General features: G+C 49.7%; 1 protein-coding gene across 1 annotated transcript in view; it reads right to left on the reverse strand.

The window, feature by feature from the left end:
- LOC102577145 (D-beta-hydroxybutyrate dehydrogenase, mitochondrial) overlaps positions 1-22,221 on the reverse strand; it is a 29,227-nt gene that overhangs the window by 5,901 nt on the left and 1,105 nt on the right. Inside the window, exons 2-3 of the mRNA XM_059731282.1 lie at positions 16,836-16,946; positions 3,070-3,205 (exon numbers count right to left, since the gene is read on the reverse strand). Of these exons, the coding sequence (XP_059587265.1) occupies positions 3,070-3,205; positions 16,836-16,946 (247 nt within the window). The remainder of the gene's footprint in view (positions 1-3,069; positions 3,206-16,835; positions 16,947-22,221) is intronic.

Raw genomic sequence — 22,221 nt, forward strand, 5'->3', positions numbered from 1 at the left:
CCAAAAATGCATCGTTCATAAAATTCATTAGTAACAATGACTGGATGCCAACACAGCACGAGGCAAGCTTGGCAGCTTCAAAGTTGTACTGAATGTTTTTCAGGTGATTCTCCCTAGGAAGCGTGCGAGAGAGCACATCTGTGATCTGTAAACAGGAGGGTGAATACACGCACATAAGAGCCCAAACCAAAACACGAATTCACCGAACTGGCTGCGCAGGTCAAATCCAAACCAAAGCACAGCGTATTGTGCGCAGATCCCGATCCTTGGGTGTGCTACGACCAGTGTGGCAACAGCTTTCCGTGCCCTCGGTTTTGTTCTTAAATTTACATGAACGACATAAGGGAAGGACATGCTATTGTGCGTCGTCTTTACATTGTTACAAGTATTCCAATAAAAATAATTTCTTTCCACGTAAAGCTTTGAATTTGTTTGAATATAACGTTTAAACCACGTTAAGTGTGCTGTATTTAATTTTTTTCCTAATCCAATATTTCTGTTCAAATACTTGTGGCTATTGGGGCATCATAGTTACATGGGGGCACTTTTTTAGTTTTGTTCACTAACTGTAAGTCTAATAAACTTGCTAAATCAGATCATGCCCTATTTAGGGCATTGGAAAATTTTCCAATTCAAAATTTTCTGAACTGAGGAAGACAAGAATGCGGCACTGTAGGGTTTAGGCTATACTGTCTGTTCGTACTTGTATTGTCCTACTAGCTCCCGTCTGCTCCCATTTAAATCCATTTGAAAACCTGAGCGCCCAGCACGGTATACAGTAATCCAGGTATGGTCTCACCAGTGCCTCGTACAACTGCAGGGGTACAACTCTTCCTAGTCCTGCTGGAAACACCTCGTCTCATCCTTCCTACGGCTGCATTGCCCCCTACACGGCTTCGTTACCTCGATGGCTCAGACCTGGGTGTGCTGTTTCATCACAGGACATTTTGGCCCAGCCAGCCGCGGCAGGCTCCTGCCGTCGGACTTCCTGACGCAGCGCGGAAGAAGGTGCTTCTTTGCTAGGACAGCTCTCCCTGGTCCCGCTTACGTGGCCACTGCCCTGTCTTCCTTCATGGCAACGGCCTTTGAACTTCCAGCTTTGCTGTGATGGCCCCAGCGGCTGCATGAGGACAGTGGCTCGGCAGACAGCCTGCTGGCTCAGCCACTGAAACCGCGTGCCCATTTAGTCCAGTGTTTATATAATACCCCCTCCCCAAAACTGAAACCTGTACATCCAGGCCACCCCATGTCCCTAGTTCTGCCACCCATGCTGTTTCCACACCTGGTCCCTGAATTACAGACACCTGTTAATTGCTATCCTAAACCAGACTATTCTGTGGGGCCGAGATAGTGTTGAAATGTGTGTTTGTGCAACACCCAGCACAAAGAGGGGCTGAAACACAAAGAGCTAGGATCCTGAGGGCCGACCACCATAGCCAGGTAATAAGTAATAGTGGGAAAGGAAACACAGATTAAATCAGGTAATCTTGAATTAATCTTCACTGGAGATAGTGAACTGTGCTGAGAGTTACACTGAGTGCATTTGGCAATGATTGACCTACCCCAGACCACAGCGAACTCTGGCTGAGGTGTACTTGGTTCCCAGGTCTCCCAGTAACCAGCCTTTGTATAATAGGTTTAGCAGGCTGAAGGACATGAAAAACGAGTTAATCCCTAATCGGATTCTGTTGCTACTCAGCCACATACCATTATATAAGCTTGCAACCGAGGGCTCTCACTAAAACATGAATTAGGTGGGATCAGACTCCCCATCCCTGCGCACAATTCGCTGCTTGCAAGATGCCAGAGGCTCCAGCTAAATGTCTCTGTCACGGAGCTATGTGGAAGAGAAAAGTGAGGGGCTTGCTCCTCCAGACTTTCACACTCACTCCCTCTTGCAGCACCAGAGGCAGCAGTAGTGCATGGGTGCTGCTTCTAGTGAAGTCCTTAGTCTAGGACTAAAGGCAGATACAGGATTTTGAGCAGGGGAGTGCAGATGGTGTGATGCATCATCATATATAGCACGACACACAGGTTTATCAAGTTTAAAAGAAACTAGAAGCTTTACTAATAAACTAGTGGCCTAGGACTACGCTACTTAGTTTATGATCAGAGCAAAAACAAATATACATGCATTGGCACGTGCATTCATGTGCTATATCATACATTATGCAAAAAAACACAACGAACTAAGAAAAGTGATCACAAAATGTAGTTTCATTAGTCCTGCAGTCATTAGAATTAAATGGACATCTCTTTTTCAAGTTCATAAAACAAGATCTAGCCTTCTTGAGCATCATGACAGTGAATGCAATGCTTCACAGAAAGTTATTTCTACACCTGAGCTACTGTTTTTGGCTAGAGTTAAAAACAATCTGCAGGGCTGTGAAATAGGAGCTCCATTACCAGGAGCAGCTCTCAGACAGCAGAACTGCAGAAGAAAGGTTAGCTTGATTGGTAAACTATCAAGACCATTAAAAAGGAGAGCGGGTCACTAACACCTGTGGAATGAAGAGTTTAGAAGGAACTGTGTAGATTATAACGAGCAATGAAGGCCACTGACTCTCTCAGCACTGCCCGAATAGAAACGCCTCTCTCCCTCCCAGGGAGTTGGTTTTAAAGCTTGGATGGAGCAGGAATCAATGGGGTGTGCAGCTGCACCACTGCACCCCGCTAGATCCATCCCGGTCTCATCCTGTCTGGCCAGGCACCTCACACTGCAGGGAGGTATTCCCCACTGTCCAGACCCCAGAGCTGCCACACAATATATCCAAGGAGCGAGGCCTTCGGTGCTTAGTGGCACTTAACTACTCCATAGTGTTACAGTGCAAGCACCATGTCTCTGCAGGCTGGCACCTGACAGGGGCAGAGCAAAGGCCTTCTGCGTGTTGCATGAAAAGTATTTCCTGTTTTTGGCTTTGAGTTGTGCTGTGGGAGGTGCAAAGCTGAGACCACCTGCTGTATAGCACTGCTCTTAACTCCTCCTTAGCAAAGAACTATGGTAGTGAATTAAAAACCCAAGTAGCCTAAAGAACAGAGGTCCCCAGTGTGTAGCCCTCTCCTCACTACCTTTCTCAGGCTCCTTCAGTTTCTTCTTCACAAAGTCGACGGCTTGAGCCACCTCCTGGTCGCTGCACACGTTGAGCTGCAGCACCTTCATGCGATCCGACTGCATGCTTTCCAGCTCTCTGGCGCCGTTCTCGCCCTGCCCAGCAGACAAAGGGAAGAGAGCCCTGCTCAGATAGGACTGGGGTGAGCCAGCCTCAGGTAAAGGAGGCGCACTTGGAAGTGTGCGTGCCAGGAGGGCACAGATGGGCACTGGCAAAAGCACAACAGGAGTTCAGCCTTTGGGAATTTTAACTGTCATCTCTTTGGCTTAGTCACGACATCATGACACCGGCCACCTCCGAGAGGGACTGAGGGATCACCTACTTTTGGAAGGTGTAAAGAGCAGTATGAACACTAGCGTTATCATTGCTTGCATACGTGGTGATCCTTAATTGCTCTGCTACCTGCACTCTCTGGATGCGTGCTCAAGAGGGCAGAGCCAGATGGTCTGGAATAATTAGTAAATAGTTAATTATTCCCACAGTACACCTTACAGTGTCACTCTGAATATTCCTGGCCATTATACTTAGACTATCCTTGTATCTTTTCCAAAAGCAATGAAGACGACTGTGCCACAAGGCAAGTTCTGGTTGGCTGCTTCCGTGAGCAGACAGTCTAGTGATGCTCAACCCCTTGGTCCCAAGGCCTGGATGAGTGGCATGGGGTTGGTCTGCAGGGCAGATCCCGCGGGCAGGGGTGGTCCACAGGCCTGATCTAGCATGGGGTTGGTGAACAAGGTGTGTCCCTGGGTGTGATCCAGCCACAGAGCAACCCCATGCCAGGCTGGACTGATTCAGTACATGGGGCCATGTCATTCAGTCCATGGGGCTCCCCACGGGTCCAGAAATTTGGCAGCAGGGGAGCAGCGGCAACATTAATTGCTGGATGACATGGTCCCACGGGCCAAATTCAGCCCATGGGCTGGAGGCTGAGGACCACTGGTCCAATGCTACCTGAGGGCAGCGATGTCAAACTCTGTCAAATGACTGCATACGATAACAGGCATCTGCACTTAACACAACAGAGGAATGGGGATCCTGGAGACGCAGCTGTGGGGAGGGGGAACAGCTTGCAGACACCCGGCTCGCACGGAAGGATAGTAAGAAATAGGACAGGACAGTAAGGTTTTTAAGGCCTGGCTTGACAAAGCCCTGGCTGGGATGACGTAGCTGGGACCGGTCCTGCTTGGAGCAGGGGGTTGGACGAGATGTGACCTCCTGAGCTCCCTCCCAGCCCTCACTGCCCGATTCTATGAAATATAAAGCTAAAGCCGTACTCCCTCTTGACTGAAGAGAGCAGATAGCCCCACTCAGGCATACCGAGTAAGTTTTACACCCTGGGCAAGACCACTGGAGGGAGGAGTGCAGCATGCGCCAGTCCTGCCTGTCCTGGCCGCGCTGCAGCGGCGCAGTCAGCCAGCCCCCCGCTGCGGCGGAGCTGCAAAGTGCCCACGTCCAGCTGATGCCTCTGCTGTGGCACGGGGCTGGGGCTGCCTTGGGACACACTCTTCTGGGGGCTGCCAGTCGGGTGCCCCTTACACCCCAGCCCGGGGCCAGTGCACCGCTCGCCCACCCCTCATTATGATCCTGGCTCTGCTCTTCTCCATGACCCCCCGGGCCCTCTCCTCCCCACTGGCAGGGAATCGCGGCCCTTGTCAGAGCTGTTATATTTAGGTTTCAAACTCGGAAGTAAGGAATGAGGGGAAAATCCACCACTGGATGAACATGTTGAAATAGGATTCCTGGTGCCTTAAGCTTCAGTTTGGGCGTTAGTTGCTGTTTTGTAAGCAGGTGGTTTGGGCAGTGTTTTTAACCTACAGCTGAGGTCAACTTCCAAGCTGTACCTGAGGAGCCCCACACTCGAGACAGAACGTGGTACCCGGCCTTCGGGGCGCAGGAGAAACGACTGCCGCGACCAAGAGTCCTGCGCTCGGTTCAGCGTGCACCAGCCACGGCATGGCTGGAACGCAGCTCGCCAAGCCATCCGCTCTCGGGAAAGACGGTCCTGTGTTTCGAGCAGAGACGGGTCATCGCTCCTGGTCGCCATCGTCTCTTCTGCGCTGGAAAAGTAGTGGAACCAGAACAAGCGTAATGCCGTAGCAGTTACCGTGGCCGGGCAGATCACGTCTCACCCCACATCTACCTGCTCAACCTTTGCAGGAAGGCTGACATTAATATTGCATAATTCCTCATGTCAAAATGACTGGTGGTTTCAAACAGGCACAGCTTAAAAATGCCTCCCTCTGATGCAATCCTCAGCTGAGCAAAAGTCATTGGGGGCGGCAGTCCCCCAAGGTCGAGGATGATCGCTCCACGGGTCAAGTAAAGGTTGCAGATGAGTCCGCGGATGGCTAAGGCAGCCGATCCTAGAGCCGCAGACTCTCTGGCACACCACAGGTGGTGGCTAAAGGGAGGACTGAACTGCAGGTTTCTCCATCTTGTTTCCTTTCCTGCCGTTTCTGTCATTTTTCGGCCTCCAGGGAGAGACTGTTTTCCTCGAAGTAAGATGTGCCTTCTCTCACAAGATGTCACCATGTAGCCCTGTCCCGGGCTAGTTTTCCCAATTTGTGGTGTCAGTGCCACGCTTCTTTATGTTCACCTTGAGGGTGTCCTCGACGCATTTCCTCTGGCCCCTGCGTGTCCTTTGTCCTTGGCCGAGTTGGGAGCGGAGCGGGCGTTCTGGTGAGCGTGCATCAGGCTTGCACACACGGTGCCTTGTGCACCGCAGCTGATGTGCCGCGACCAAGGCAGACGGCTCGTGTTCCCGTCGCAGTCCTCCCCGAGCAAACTGGGACACTTCCATGGCTGTCACTGTCACAGCTACCCCAGCGCAGCACATCACAACTGGCCTCAGCCACACTTTGAAACGGAGGGGCTCGCAGACCTGGAGCCGTCCAGCGAAGGTGTGAAACTTTCTACTACACACAAGGGCCAGGGACATCTCCTGTATCCCGTTCATGTCTGGACAGGGCAGGAGGGTAGGGCAGGACAACGGCCCCTTCTCCTTCGGTGATGTGAATACTAGTGAGGCACGGGCTCGCCGTGGTCTGCAGGGAAGCTGGGGTGTCTCGCCACAGCCCTGCACTCCCAGGGGTCTGCTCTCCGCTTCGTGCCCCGACCGTCTTTCGTCAGGTCTTTAGTTCCTGCGCCCCTCGTTTGCACCACCACTCTGCTCTGGGGCTTGAGGGGCAGGTCACCGAGGTTTCCAGTGGAACGTACACTGCACGCTTCCCTCCCTGTTTTGTGCACAGGCGTAGGGCCGACCCGATGTTATCAGGGTACATCTGCCTTGTTTTGTGCGCCAGAGGAAATGTCCTGTAGATTTGAGGCTCTTATCAACAGGTCCTGATGCAGCGGGAGACTCACAGCACCTAATCTGTGCGGCCACGCTGCTTGATGAGCAGAGCCCAGGCTCTGCGCAGGGATCCCAGCAAACTCCACACCACCCCCTTGGGAAATACCTTCTCTCCTTTTAATTCACCTTGTATTTTGTTCATGTTTTACTTACTGCTATGTCTTGACCAAGTGGGTCACTTCTCCAGCCCCCCGCCCCAAAAAAGTCACGTCCATTAGTGCTGGGCTGCCGCAGTGCATCTGCCCAGCCGGAGCCCGCAGCGCAGCTGCACTCCAGGGACTCCTTCCACTACAATTCACTTTCCCCTGCCTGCTGGCCTCGTTGCTTCCCATCTGGGATGGGATAATCCTGCCCTCACAGCCCCTCTCTGCCCTAGCTGCTCAGACTCCCCCTGCACCCATTTCTGTATTTGCTAGGTTTACATGCTACCTGTCTCAGAAAGGCTCAGAGTGGCTAACAATACGAGAGGCAAAGAACAACAGAAACAGAATACAACATTAACCTAAGAACAACCAACCCGCCCTACTTGGAGAAGAAAAACATTTGAAGGCAGTCGATACACCTCTCCCACTCCACCGCCTCTGCCCAAGGAGAGCGTTTCCCTCCCATCCCATCCCACCCCACCCAAACCCAACCCAACCGTACCCAGTCCCAGTCAATCCCTGCATAAAAGAAAACTGCACTCCCCCTCGGCTGTATTCCCTAGCACGCGGCGGACGCTCTTCACCCCCTTACTCTCCCTTCCGAGCCATACCTCCAGCTCTCAAAGCAGAGGTGCCCCTGTCTCCAAAACCCATCTGTTACCTCTTCCACCAAGGAAAGTGCATGGCCAATTAAAGCAAAAACCCAAGGGCAAAATGGAAAACATCCCCCTTTGCCCCGTCTCTGTCCCCACCAAAAGGCAAAGCCGAAGGGCACCCTGGAGCAATCCCTGAGGAGGGGCAGCTCGGTGCTGGGTGACAGCAGAGCATGCCTGCCCCTCCTGGCAGCGCAGTCCTGGTCGTCCTGGAGAGAGAAGGGGCAACAGCTGATCCTGGGGCACCTGCTCTCCTGCGCGTCTAAGGGCCAGATAAAAAAAAAGGACTTGGAGGAATCGAGGCTCCTAACCTCCAAGCCAGGATCCCAAGGACCCTCCTCAGCTGCTGCTGCATGCCCCACCAATACCGCAGGACTCGACTGCCCAGCTTCCCAGGCAGCTGGAGCTGCTGGTACGTGCCCAGAACAGACAGGCATCCCCCCTCTCCCCGTGGGTCTTGAACTGGTAGATGCGCTCAGAACATGCCTAGCACCCCAACAGGATCAGGCCCTTCAAATGCAGCTGCCATTTTCTTTGGAAGGGGGGAAGCCACTCCCTGCACGGCCCCCCCATTTTAGAGCAGCAACTGCTCTAATCACTAGGCTTCAGAAGTAGGAGACGCAGGTTCACTTCCCTCCTCAGCCTGGCAGGTTAAAGCCCCCGCCGCCGTGCTACACCTCTCATCGACTGCGGCTGGCAACTCTGGCAATGCTCACGTTGAAGCCATGCTACTGCACAGCCACAAATTCAAAATGTATTGGGCCAAAGACAGAGCGCAGAGAGCCTTACTCCATACTCTAGTGGTCTGGGCCCTTGCCTGGGGATCCTGGGGGCTGGTCCCAACCCCACAGCCTATTTGCTTTTCTGTTTTTTTCAATATACAGTTATTGGGAAATGTGCAGAAGAAATGCTGGACCAGAGCCCAGGATTTCCCACCGCCTCCTCCCCAGCTGCTGGGCTGCCAAGTCATACCTGCTCTTACATACTCTCTGTCCCAACTAACCTCTGATTTCTTAAAGCCACGCCAATGCACAGCAAATGGGAGAGCTGCAGAGTCCCCACCCACAGGCTGTGCTCAGGTGAAACGGGGGGACATCGCTTGGTGTTTCGAGCCTGCTCATGGAAGATGCGAGTTGGAGCCCCCACTCGGGCTGGGGGAGCGCTCTAATCAGCAAGCCACTACGCAATGGAAGTGGCAGCACCATCTCCATCTGTGCGTCCATGTTTAATGGGCTCCGTCTAGTTCTCCAGTAGAAAAGTCATAAGCACAAGTAGGTTGCCCTGTGCACAGAGTCAGTGCCCGGCATCCCTGTGGCACCTCTGCTGCAGAGAAAGGAGGAACTTGACATCTCCTTCCCACCTTCCTCCCCGTCTAGTGTTTGGCATTTGTTAGAGGCTCTGTGCTGAGCGTGCCGGATGCTTCGGACCGCGTCCCTAGGAGCCAGCTCTCCCCACACTGTAGAAGGGGCTCTTGACACTGCCGAAGAGGGAGATGTCTCAGAGTTAGGTGTGGCAGTACCTGACTTCTAGGTGCCTACGTGCTTTTTGCTGGATCTGGCCCTACATGCTTACACACCTTCAGCCTAATGTCTAATATGAATGGAGAAATCTTGGGCAAGAGTTGGATCATCAGCCATTCCTTAGTTCAGTTAGCCCCTTAGTTTGACTTCAGTTACCAAAGATCTTTACACAGATAGCCCACAGCATTAGAGCTGTGCAGTATCCCAATTCACACTGATGTTCACCGCATTCAAAGCAGACATGTAGGGGTGGGAGGCACCCCAAAAGACTGTCTAGTCCAAAGCCCTGCACTGAGGTGGGATAAGCTATACCCATGTCACCCCTGGCAGATGTTTGTCTAATCTATGCTCAAATCCACCAGTGAAGGGGAGTCTGACAAACCTATAACCTGTGCCTGTGTTTCACTCCCTGACAGTTGGAAAGTTTTTGCAAAACAGATTTTCCTGGTTGGAAGCTGAGCTCTCTCCCAGTCCTTCCCTTAGGAGCTATGGAAAACAACTGACCATTGTTCCCTTTATGACAACTTCGACATTGGAAGAGTCTCATTCACATCCCACCCTCTCCGTGTATTGTTTCTGAAGATTTAACAAACCCAGTTTCATCACACTTCCATTGCGGATCAGGTTTCAAAACCTGCTTTTCTGGTTACTTTCCTCCACGCTTTTTCCATTTTTGTCTGTGTGGTTCTTAAAGTGAGACGTCCAAAATAGGACCTGACAGTCCAGCTGAGGTGTTCCCAGGGCCGAGAAGGGCAGAATAATTACCTCCCATGTTTTAAATGCAGCTCTCGTTAAGACATGCCAGCGTCTCATGGTTGGCGCTCTTAGTTTGTAGTCTGCTACAAATGATCAGATTCTTTAGTTGTTCTCCCTAGCCAGTTATTCCCCATATTATATTTTTGCATATGATTTCTGCTCCTTAAGTGTAGGGAGGGAAATGGGTTTTATCTTTAATGGGTTTTATCTTGTTGCTTTTTTTTGGACCATCTCTCCCATCTATCATTGTGAATTGTGGTCCTGTCTGCCAAATGCTTCCTGTCCTCCTGGCTATTTTATTACCCTCCTATTTGGTGTAATCTGCAGATTTTATAAGCCTACTCTCTTTCATGTTCCAAGTCATTAATGTAAATAATGAACAGGCCCAGGCCCAGGGAAGACAGGTGGGTGACCCCAGTTGCAAGACTAGATTTATACCCATTTCATGGCAATGAGATACAGACCCTACTTCCAGAGCTTGCTTACAAGACTGTCATGCAAGATAGCATCAAACTCTTTCTAAAATTAGGATCTATCTCATCTACCACTTCCTCTTTATTCACTGGGCCAATTATCCTACCATAGAAGGAAATGAAATCTTATAGCATCTGTTCTTGACAAACCTGTCAGCTTTTTTAACCACCTTATCTGCTAAGTATCTACAAACTGATGGTTTTCATGTGCTCTCCTGTCTTTATGGTAATTGGTTAGGCTGACTAGTTTATAATGCCCTCGTCTCCTTCTCCCCCGCTTTTTTTTTTTTTGAACACTGCTGGTTCAGAAACTGCTTCAGCTAATTAGAGAAATACTTTAGGGTGAATCTTGCCAGGTCTTCCTGACTTGAATGCATCTGTTTCATCTTCTCCCCTTCTTCTGGCCTTTTCTCTTTCCAGACCATTGAAGAGCTCTTGATGCAACCACAATAGCCTCTTTCTATGATTTTAGTCTTTTCTTTTCATTGGGATAGTGTGCTGTCTTGCATTTAAGACAGCTGGCAGTTGCTGAAGGAGACTGTCCTGTACTCCTTAGATAAACTCCTTAGTTTCTCTTCCTAAGAGACCTTACCTACCACCCCCCCAAGTTTGCTGAAGTCTACTCTTTTTCTGAAGTCCACCTTCCTTACTCGGCTATGCTTGTACCTTCCTTTCCTTAGACTAGTGAGCTGGGCTGTAGGATCACTGTCCCTGAATTTCCCTTTCACTTTCAGTTTCTCCTCTTTTGGCTGCTCTTCGTTTCCTCTACCTGTGGAAACACAGATTTCCTAGCACATCCTACATCAGTGAAATGCCCGGGTTGCATCTTCTTGCTGCCCAACAGGTATGTGGATAATTAAAACCTCCTGTACTTCCCAACCCTTTCCACTGGCTGTTTCTGAAGCATCGTCCACACAGAGGAGTACTGAACCATAGAGAAGTAGTGCAGCTTGCTCTGTCACAATGCATGTCAGTGCAATCCCTGCATGCTTGCCCAAGGTTTCCTGATTTCAAGCCCTTTGATCTAAGCACCAGGCCACTGTTTCTCAGCTGGCGAATGACAACTGAGGGTCACAAGGTGTTCATCTAAAAGCTAGCTACCCAATGAAAAGCAAAGAAAATCCCACCCTACTCTGCCCCCAAGGTTCAGGCTTTTCTGTCAGCCCCGTGAAGCACAACTACAGCTCAGGTGCTGTTGCACCTACTATTACGGTGAAAAAATGTGAGCGGGGTTCACTGCACTTTCTTACTTTGGATAAGGAATTATCAAACTAGAAATGTTGAGAAATGCTGAACCGGACTCTGCCCCTGCCAACAGCTGCCAGGCCACGACCACCCTGGACCACATCTCACTTGTGACTAAGACACAATCGATTTCTTGCTTGTGGAAATGAGCAGAGTAATCCTAGGGAACAACTGAGTCAAGCTAGCTGTGGGGTGAACTCAGTTCACTTATTTGGCCTCCTCTGGCACCTGCCCTCCGTGCCCAGAGCTGCTGTGCCAGTCTCCTGAAATAGCTCTCCCTGTAAACATTGCGTCCCATCCTCACTCCATCCCTTACACCTGCTGCTCTGCAAAGCGAGCATCGGAGCTGCTCTGGCGAGGCCAGCACATGACACGAGCACTAACAGATTGCATGGAAACTTCCAAAAGGTGGCAACTATCCAGCAGGACTCTCTGGCCTCTGCCTCGTTATGAAAAGTGCCAGCTGACATTTCTGGACTAGCTCATTTTTTTCCTTTCAGCAGTGGTGAGAGAACATGACCTTTGCTAACATCGGGCAGCCAGGAACAGTTACCTACCAGCACGTTCTGTACTTCTTTTTCTGTACCGAGTGGTCCTGGGAGCAATCCAAACACCCGGATTAAAACAACCCCTTCCAACACTTCATACTTGGCTTTAAATAATGGTGTCTTCTATGCGCTTCAAGCATACTCAACAGTGCTGATTTCATTTTTACCTTCTTTATTAAGAGAACTTCCAGCTTTGCATCCAAACTGAGTTTACATGTTCCTCTTTATTCACATTCCTCTTGGTCCAGGAAAACCAGTAGGTAATTTTCATTCCTCTGCCTTCCTCTATTAGAGCCACCACCTAGGGCTGTCTGGAAGCGGAGGCAGAGCAGAAAGCATGCCATTCCAGTGCTGGATGCTGTGTATTTTTGCTTCTTAGCTCCCAAGAAGAGCTGCCAAGTCCTACGTGACTAATTTCTGCCTATATGATGCCACTGCAGGTGCAACTGGTAAAGATGTTTACAACAGAGATACCCAGCACACATTCTCCCTTATGCATCAGAGGTCCCTGCCTTATTCAAATACCGCCAATATGCTTGATGACCTCTCCTCCCCAGACACCAGGCAGAAACTAGGGTTGGGGAGGCTGTTCCACTCTCCATGGGAAGAGGAAAACCAGGTAAAGAAGGACACAGCATGAATAAAGGCTTGTCCATAGGTGGACAGCAAAGGGGGGGGGGGTGTGAATACTGGTGACCAGAGCAGTGCCTAACACGCTTAGGAAATGGAGGTGTGGTCAGTACCTGATAACTGTGATGTTTGTACTCTAATATCAGGAGCCTGAGCAACAGACTGGAGGAACTTGAATTACTGGCACAGAACACAAAGCAGGACGTAAGAGGGATAACAGAAAACAACAGGCTGATGGGAGCAGAAGTACTGGAGGGCACGCACTGTTCAAGGACAACGGAAATAAAAGACAAGGGGGCATGAGCATGGAAGTCTATCACCTGAGTAACACACAAAGAAATAAGGGAGAGCACGGATTAAACACAGTCAGTTTGGGTCAAAATCACCCTGCAGCCAGATAGTTTAAATAAAAAAAAAGCCGTACTGGAAACGTGCTGTCAACACACAAGGTCAGATCTGCATGTGGCCGGAGATCTCTGTGAAGTTGTTAGAGAGAGGAAATAATACCAGAAACGTTAACTTCTTACAGATAAAGTGAAGAGTAAATGCTACTAGTAGTGGTAGGGCTCAGATATTTATTAACCACACAGTCACTGAACCAACAAGACAAGAATACTATTTCAGGCTTGGTTTGAAAAGTAATGAAGATACTGTCAAAAAGCTGGCTACTCAGACACTAAAATCCTTTGCTTGAATGACCACAAGCTGGTTCAGTTTATATTTAAATGGAAAGATAAACCAAAGCAGAGCTGTAACTCAGGTTGCCTATTCCAAAAGGGCAACCTAATAACATGGGAGAAAGATTCAGTGAAATTAGCTGGACTGAGAAGGGAAAGCACTTGAATATGGATGAGGCCTGAAATTTCTTTAAGGTGCTAAAAACTAGATCAGGATCTGTATACCAGTCAAAGAGAGTGGAGGACCCGTAGGAAAGTAGGGGCACCCAAACGAGCGAAAAAGTGTGAATCAGCAAAGCAAGCCAAATCTCTGAGGCCAAGAACTGCAGGGATAAAATCAAAATGACCAAAGGCTACAAATTTGCAAGAGATATTCAAACAAATGGCAAAAGGTTCTTCAGCTGTATAAATACAGGCTCACTGCTTTCCTTATTATGTTTTGCAGCACGGCCAAATTAGGGCACGAATGATCCAGAAATGGCCCAAGAACTAGCTGAATACTCCACCTAAGTTTTGACGAGAGCTAAAAAGACTGGCATGTGGGAGTTCAGATCCTGTAGCAAATATTTTAGAGACAGTCAGAGGTGAGGACAGAAAACGTAATGCATATGCATTGTGAACAGATGAACATGAGCCGGCAGTGTGACGAAGCCATCAGAAAAGCCAATGGCACTTTATCGTGCATCAGCAGATGCATGACAAATAGGTCCAGGGAGGTGATACTTCCCCTCTATCGGGCGCTGGTCAGACCGCAGTTGGAGTACTGCGTGCAATTCTGGGCGCCACACTTCAAGAAGGATGCGGATAACCTGGAGAGGGTCCAGAGAAGGGCCACTCATATGGTCAAGGGCCTGCAGACCAAGCCCTACGAGGAGAGACTAGAGAACCTGGACCTTTTCAGCCTCCGCAAGAGAAGGTTGAGAGGCGACCTTGTGGCTGCCTATAAGTTCATCACGGGGGCACAGAAGGGAATTGGTGAGTATTTATTCACCAAGGCGCCCCCGGGGGTTACAAGAAACAATGGCCACAAGCTAGCAGAGAGCAGATTTAGATTGGACATTAGGAAGAACTTCTTCACAGTTCGAGTGGCCAAGGTCTGGAACGGGCTCCCAAGGGAGGTGGTGCTCTCCCCCACCCTGGGGGTCTTCAAGAGGAGGTTAGATGAGCATCTAGCTGGGATCATCTAGACCCAGCACTCTTTCCTGCTTATGCAGGGGGTCGGACTCGATGATCTATTGAGGTCCCTTCCGACCCTAACATCTATGAATCTATGAATCTATGCAGTATTTATGCATTACCTTTTCTGTCCTCACCTCTGAGTCAAGTGGGGGCAGGGGTAGATCTGGGCAGCTACAGATTTGCCTGATCTTGAGAGTATCCATGGCTTAAGAGGCTTTCAAAAAAAGTGAGGTGTGAGGTGATAGATTAGCTAAGCAGACAAGTGCAGGCTCAAGCTTTTCCCTGCCTGAGCCATCTCCCACCCCTCTGGCCCAGCCCCTCTGCAAGCAGGTAAGCACTGTAACATATAAAGTCATTTTGAAATTAGGTGTCACTCCATTCAAAAGCATGCTGGACAAGTGCCTTGAGACCAGTGAGGGGCGCCTCAAATCCAAAGAAGTTGAGAACCACTGACCTAGATCTAATAACTAGTTAAGAAAGTTATAGCTAAGAGTTAAAAATGGAGCTTAGTAGAAGAACTGTAAGACTGATAAGCAACTGGCTAGCAAGCGGACAGCCACAGGCAGTGTTTGAACAGGGAAGTTATCAGGCTGGAGGAGGGTCACTGGCTGAGCTCCTCAAGAAGTGGCCATAGCACTAATCTTATTTAACACTTTCATTAATGGCTGGCACAAAACAAGGGATTGTGTTATCTGCTACTGGCAAATCCAAACAGCACAAGCAGGCATTGTCAGTGCAGAGGCAGATGTGAGCATCATACAGAAAAAAAACCCGATGTGTTTTAGGAGTAACAGAAACAGGATCAAATTCAATAGCACAGAGAGCAATTCATGCATTGGGCACTAATCACAAGCTTCTTATTCCCTCCGTTGGGAAGCCGAATGAAAAGTACTAGGAGACTGCACCACCAGTGTTAGGCAGCTGTGGAGAAGGTAAATGCCAACCTGTGATACACTTCAGGAGAGAGACTTGCAGCACAGAGACAAAAGTACTGATACACTGGTGAGAGACCAGTACAATCTCATCAGAACTGCTACATGTGGGTGATCGGGGGGATACAGAGTCTCTCACGAGGCTTGTACAGCCTAGCAAAACAAAGGTTGAGATGAGATATGACCGTCTAGAATACACTGGAGGAGCAATAACAGAGAGGGAAAAGAGCTATTTAAATGAAAGGACAACACAGGCATGAGAAAAAATGGGCACGATCAACTGTCAGAGAGAAACCTGAAACTGGAAGCTGAAAGAAGTTCTCTAACCATGAGGGCAGTAAGGGGCTGGTCAGCCTCTCAGCTGAAGCGGGGCAAGGAACCAAACTACAGTTAAGATGCACCTGGATCCATGTATGAAAAGGAAAAGCAGAGTTTCACCTGGGATCTGAGTGAAGCGTGAGCTGATGCCTGGAAATCAGTTTGAGAGAGCATGTCAAAGAAAAGAGGCAGCATGGAAGTCAGCCTTGTGACGCCTGAGGAAGACAGGAAGAGGTGGCGTGCCAGCCCCCGGATCAGTCCGCCCCACTGTGCACGTTCCAGTGTTGCCTACAGGCCTCACGGGTGCCACACACTGTGTCTGCCCCGAAAACCTCCCAGTCTGCGCTACAGGATGCAGCAAGCAGAAGAAACAGAGTACTTGGTGAAGTTTATTCTTCCCTCTCCCTTCCCCTCGCCCCTGCCCCCGGGGTTTCAATAGGAAGAAAGGAAGCTGGTGGTTGTCGGTGGCTAGATATATGGTGCTGCTGCTAGGGATGGGTATTACTCCAGTCTCGGTGCTCCCCGATGGGCAGCTTGCTCCATCTTTTATAGCACCTACTTATGTCCTTGACTCTTGTAAAGGGCACAGGTGCCTTGCGTCTGTGCTGCCAGCAAGCCCAACCCTTCCTTCAAGAGTGGAGCATGTAGCGGGCAAACTGGGGTATGCTCAGACTTTTTAGCCCTAGTCTAGGCCTTCCCGGAACTAAGCAACAAAACTGAACAGAGCACCTTCTGTGGCCCTGGGAGATGGGAGTGCTGTGACTGGCTCTAGGGGAGCAAAGCACGACTGTCCCCATATAAAGAATGTGCTTGGCACAGTGCCAGGGGATTGGACAATCTGGGATGAGAAAAGTTATATAAGTGATGGTCAAATAAAGGAAGGTGTCCCTGGGAGGACAGACACGGCTGCTGGGTCCCTGCTTGAACAGCTGGGAGCCAGAAACCAAGATCTCTCACACCCCGTGGAGGACCTGAGGCCTGGTACCCTTGATGGTCAGCACTGTAACATCTAAGAAGCCACTTGCCAGGTCGTACTACGGGAAGGGAACCTGTAATATTGCCTAGGGGTTAGTATTACAGCTCACTTGATACCACATCAGATGAGCTGCCGTATCAATCCTTGGGTGGGGGGGCCTCTGGCAAAAATAATTCTATTGGTAACAGAGCAGACGGGCAGTCCTGAATGACAGGAACTTTTAGGGCTTTCCCATCTCTAGCTGTGTTGATATGACATATCACTATCACTTTAAAACGTGCCCCCTTCAATCACCAAGAGACCTTTCTTAGCATAGTACTTACCGTCTGCAAACATCCAGCAAAAACTGTGAATCCCTTTGCATGAAGCTGCTTTGCCAAGGCATGTCCAAACCCCTTGTCGCAGCCCGTTATTAGCACCGCTTTTCCTTCAACCTGTGCAGGGGAAGACAACAGTATACGGAGAGTGGATACTTACTGTAATAGCTTGGCCTTTTGCAATGCCACAGAAGCCCATTAAAAAACAGATATCAGACTGCGTATTTCTAATAGACATATTGGCTATGATCTGGGATGACCAAACCGGGGCCATTTTAAAGACCTAACTTTCAATTCTCCTGTGCCTTGCACCCTGCACCCTGGGTATAAAGTTTTACCAGGACCCAAATTCTCCACTCCCTAATACCGGCAGCAGTATTTTGCAGCCCGTGAGCACAGGTATAAACACCACCCCCATGTGCAAGGCACAGAGAGTGTGCCTGTAGTCTCCTGCTGAGTTTACATCAGCCTAATCCCATCAACTTCAATGGCCTTGCTGCTGGTTTATGCCAGTATCAGGGAGATCAGAACTTGGAGACCCTTGTCCAGAAACACTGAATCAGCACTGGAAAGGTCCGCAAAGGTCCTTTCATCTGGTCCAACAGGTGATACACTTTATAACCCGGATGGTGGGGTGAGAGAGCAGGAATGCACAGTGGGGAGGGACATGCTGCCACTACAGCGTAGACTTACCCTAACATTTGGTAAATGAGGTGTCAGCTCACCCAGTGGGCTGGTCCCTGCAGCAGGATTCAGCACTGGACTAGAACCTGGGGAAACCTGGGTTTTAATTGCTGCTTTGCCCCTTCCCTTGGGGGTGACTGCAGACCACTTGCCACACCTCTCTGAGCATCAGCCTTCCTCCCCAAATGCTGAGGAGCATCGCTCTCCATAGGACTGATGTGTGTATGTGTAAACAGCGAACGCAAGGCTGAAGTAACACAACTAAGACCTAATCACAAAAATGAGCCTACCTATAGAGCATACAGGGCTATGTGAATTCTGACTCGTATTCAACGTGAAAACAAATGGCTAATTATTGCGGCAGTAAAGGAGGGATGGTTGATTATTTTTTCATTGCATGTAAGCTGCAACAGTCTAAAATGTAGAAGCAGTTGGATTTGCTGATCTCTAGAACAGCGGAATCAAAATTAGTTTTAGAAAGTTCAAAATATCTAGGTTTCCCCATGAACTAGTTTAAAAATTTTGTATTTGCCCTGGAAGACACATCTCAAGTCAGCTGCAGCTAACTGATACTGCCTCATGCACCTGCAACACCAGGCAGAACTTGTGCTGCTCTCTTTGAAGTGCCAGCAGCCTAACATAACAGCTGCACTTCAAAGGGATATTATTAATTTTATACCAGTACAGAGACACTGGGGAAAAGAACATAAAGTGATAGAGCAGAATTGCTCTTACTTGTATACCTGTGGCTTTTTGTCATCTTTTCTGCATTTGTCCCCTCTATGTGGAATATTTTCCCTGCTATATCATTTTAGAGTTATTTAATGGGGCATGTAGAAATACAGAATGTGTATTACCAGGTCTTTATGAAACACTGCAAATACCACATAGTACCGCATAAATGTTCAGCCTGCCCTCTTAGCAGTATTGTCTCTTTATGGATAACCAGAAGTCCTAAACAAGCCATCCTACGCTCTGAACCTTAGGTAATACTCCCTTACTTTGATGGAGAACTCCCTTTCCCCCCATTTCTTTCTCTCTAGTACGGTAGTTATGCAGCAAGAAACTTCAACGGCCGACTGAGCCAGTGGGACACCTAGCCACAGCGTTCTCTAGCTCTGCAAACTGAAGCTGCAACGCTACAGCTGTGCTCTGTCAGCTAGCGACGCCAGATAACACAGCCCTAGGGAAAGCAGTAAGGACATTACAGCCCCTACGGTGCAGAGGGGCTTTCACCAATGTTCTCGGTCTCCTGTCCAAGAAGCAGTTTCTAGAATACGAGTGTCCCGCACCGTCGACCTGTTCCATCACCTGTCCCAGACAGCATACAGCCAGCTGCTCATGTGCCTAGTTTTTCTTTTTGCTGATAGATGTAGAAGTACAACGGCAGTACAGACGGTGCCAGTAAGGATCAGACCATGGCTAATGTCCAAGTTCAGAACCAAGCAGAGTAGATACCGGTGATCAAATAAACTGTCCATCCTCCACCTACAGCGAGCGTTGTTGCTTTTGCAAGAGACAGGATCTGACTGGGCTCAAAGCAAAGTGCAGATACAAACAACCCACCATCTGAAGGACAAAAGGGAGATGTGAATTAAACATACAGGGATGACTCTGATCTTGTTTGCACTGACTCAGACCAGCGTGAGGCTGGAGCTGGCCAGTGTGCAAGTGAGACCATGGAGCTAATCCTGGCCGTCTCTACCCATCACGAGACACCAAACCCTTGATATCCTCTTCTCTGCAGGAAGAGCTGCAGTTTTAGATCTTCGCCACTGCCCTTGGGCTCTCTGGTCCGAAAACAGGTCAGTTCCCAAAGACACAGTAGCTCAACAGCCACTCTATTTTGGAGCTGGGCAAAAGGAACAAGAATCAGCACCGTCAACGGGACTCAGCTCCCTTATCAGCAGATCCAAGAAGAGCCAGGTTCAGCTGAGTAAAATAAGGGAAGATCTATTTGAAGATGACTGGACTGCATGTGAGTTTGATTCAGCAGCTCTCGTCAGAGGTTGGAGCTACGCAGCTGCGTGGCATCGTGGAGGGGAGGGGAAGTGGGGAGAAAGAAAGCAAAGCAAAGCACCTAGACATGGCTCTTATCTGTGTGAAGAGTGGCAGAAATGCAGGAAGTTGCATACAACAGAAACAGCTTGCCGATACCATCTGCCACACCCCTACCCGCTAGTAATGCACAGATTGATTAGAAGCAGCTTGGTTGTAGGAAGTAGCTGCAGAGCTGGGTCCTACAGGCATTGGCAGTTCAGCAGGTGTCCCACTGGGGGACTCTCCAGTATGTCTGGTGCGTGCAGATGTCCAGAGCAAGAGGGAGAGCAAGACCAAGAGCAAGAGCAAGGCCTGAGTTGCAGAGGAGAGATACCACCATCAGAGGAAGTGGAGGTGCCATCCTTAAAGTCCTAGATGCTGAAGGGAGGGGGATCGTCCTGAACCCATCTGGTATGGACGAGATATTGCCCAACAGGTCTTTTCCTTCTTGGCTCCTGTGCTTCTGCAAGGGGCACTCCCTGACCCGCGATGTGACAAAATAAATTGTTCCTTATGTAATGAGAAGTGGAAAATAAGAGGGTGATGCCTGCTATGGCAGGGTCTGTTCTCCTGAGCCTTGGACATACTGCACATCAGGGTCTCTGCTTTCAGGTGAGAAGAGCCAGGGGACCATTGCCCATGCACCGATAGGGTTTGTGCCTGCATGTGGCTTGAAGAATTGCTTGTATTATTTGGGAAAGCCATGGGGAGGGGGTGGATACCTGGAGTTTGGTACCTGGCTCTGCCCCCAGCTCATCACGGGACCATGGGCGAGTCTCTTCACTGCTCTGCTCCTCAGCTCCTTCTGGGTAGAATGGAGGTAAGAGCTCTCCCTAGCTCACAGGCCTCTTGTGAGCATAAGAAATGCACGAGTGGCTTGGAGGGGTTCACATACCTCGGTGATGCAGACTGTGCTTGGGAAGATGTCCCGTAGATGTCCTGTAGTCCTGGCAGATCTCAGAGATGTCACAGAGAGAAACCATAAATGACCTTTCTTAAAAACAGGGTCCGATTAGCTTTAAAATAAGTTGTGATTTTCACAGAACACAGAGTCAAAACTAGACCCTCTTATTGCAACAGAGGCAAAGTTAAGCAAAGCCAAGCAATTTGGAAACCTCCTCAGACTTGTCTAGACTCGCTGTTGTTCCCTCTCTCCCTTGTTTTTCAGGGTCCCTCCCCTTTGAACCCATCCTTGACTATCTCCTTGTTATCTCATAGAGCGGAGATGCATTTTCAGTTCAAAACAAGCAGTTATGATACTGAACTTTGCCTGTTCCAACACCAAACCCTTATTTCTACACTGCTTTACCACGCTCTTAACTTTGGGATCCCAGGAAGGGATTGCTCCAAGTGTACCAAAGTGAAGTGATTTCATAATCATATAAAAGCATTCAGTTTATGGCTACTGAGAAAAGCACCCAGCCCCCGGTAACACTGCTCTGCTGAACAGCCCAGCCCGCCTCTGACCTACGGGTTTTTCTAACGCCCTGATGTTGTGAATTGCTTAGTGAAGAAGTGCTGCTGCTCTGTGAAGTCTCTGTGTAAAAGCAGGCCTGCTTTGTGTGCTTATTCGAGAGAGGCAGATCAGATCTGGGAGGGCCTACGCAGCCACAGCAAGGGGAGGGGTGTCTGGACACCGGACAGCAGTGCACGTGCCTGCATGTACATGCAGCAGAAAGCCAGAGCTAGGACCTCCTGGCAGCGCAGGTCAAGCTCATTTATGACTCTTCCATAATCCTTGCAAGCAGCAAGGATGTAGCTTGCTGAAATAACACAAAGCCTACCGGTCTTCACAGAGAAATCACCAGGTTGAACCGGTGCTTCGGTCCAGCTAATCAGCACCTGCTTGGCTGCTTCAGAGGACAGGGCAAGAACCCCGGCAGAGCAGATGCGAGACGCTCTGCTCCACGTTCAGGGTCCTGCTCATGTCCTGGGCTCCAAGAAATGGGGTCTGGCATCCTCGTCACAGCTTCTATCACCCGCAATGACAGGTGTGGGTGCTCTCAACGTGCAGGTCAGTGTTCGGCTCCCTTCCGAGCGGGAAGGCTTTGGCCTCCACAACTCTTCCCCCTTGCGCTGGTTTCAAGCACGGAGGTCTCGTGAGCAACCACAGCGTGATGTCTCAGGAGTCGCTTCACTGTTGGGTGCGTGACTGGAGGTGGGCAGGCATCCCTCCCCGAGAGCGCCGTGGAAGCAGTGCAGACGTTGGACTCGATGACCTTTGAGGTCCCTTCCAGCCCTTAATTTCTACGCTTGGATAGAGTCTAGACCTGTAGTCACCCCCTGCGAGACGCTTCGCAAACCTTACCAGAAGTGCTCTGGACTCCCGCCTACTTCTGCAATAAATAGCCCTCTTGAGATACAAGACATGTATTTTCTCTCTTTCTTGGATCCTCCCAACCCCCAAGTTGCACACAGCGGCCATCAGCTTCATTTGTTTATTCCAGTCGTGGGCTGCTCTGCTCTGCTCTGCTCCGAAGTGCCACGCTGACGGGCTTTGCTCTGCGCCCTCTTCTCGTGGGCAGACGTGCTGTCCCTTGGCACGGATTCATCCTGGGGGCGCTCTGACGGCGCGCCCGTGCTCGTCATCTTGCCACGCTGGATGCTTCAGGCTGCTTTGCATTAGTTACATTTTCTGCTGTTATAAGAAATCCTGTTCAACGCACTC

This window comes from Alligator mississippiensis, chromosome 7 (genome assembly GCF_030867095.1).
Source record: "Alligator mississippiensis isolate rAllMis1 chromosome 7, rAllMis1, whole genome shotgun sequence".
Taxonomy (NCBI): Eukaryota; Metazoa; Chordata; order Crocodylia; family Alligatoridae; genus Alligator; species Alligator mississippiensis.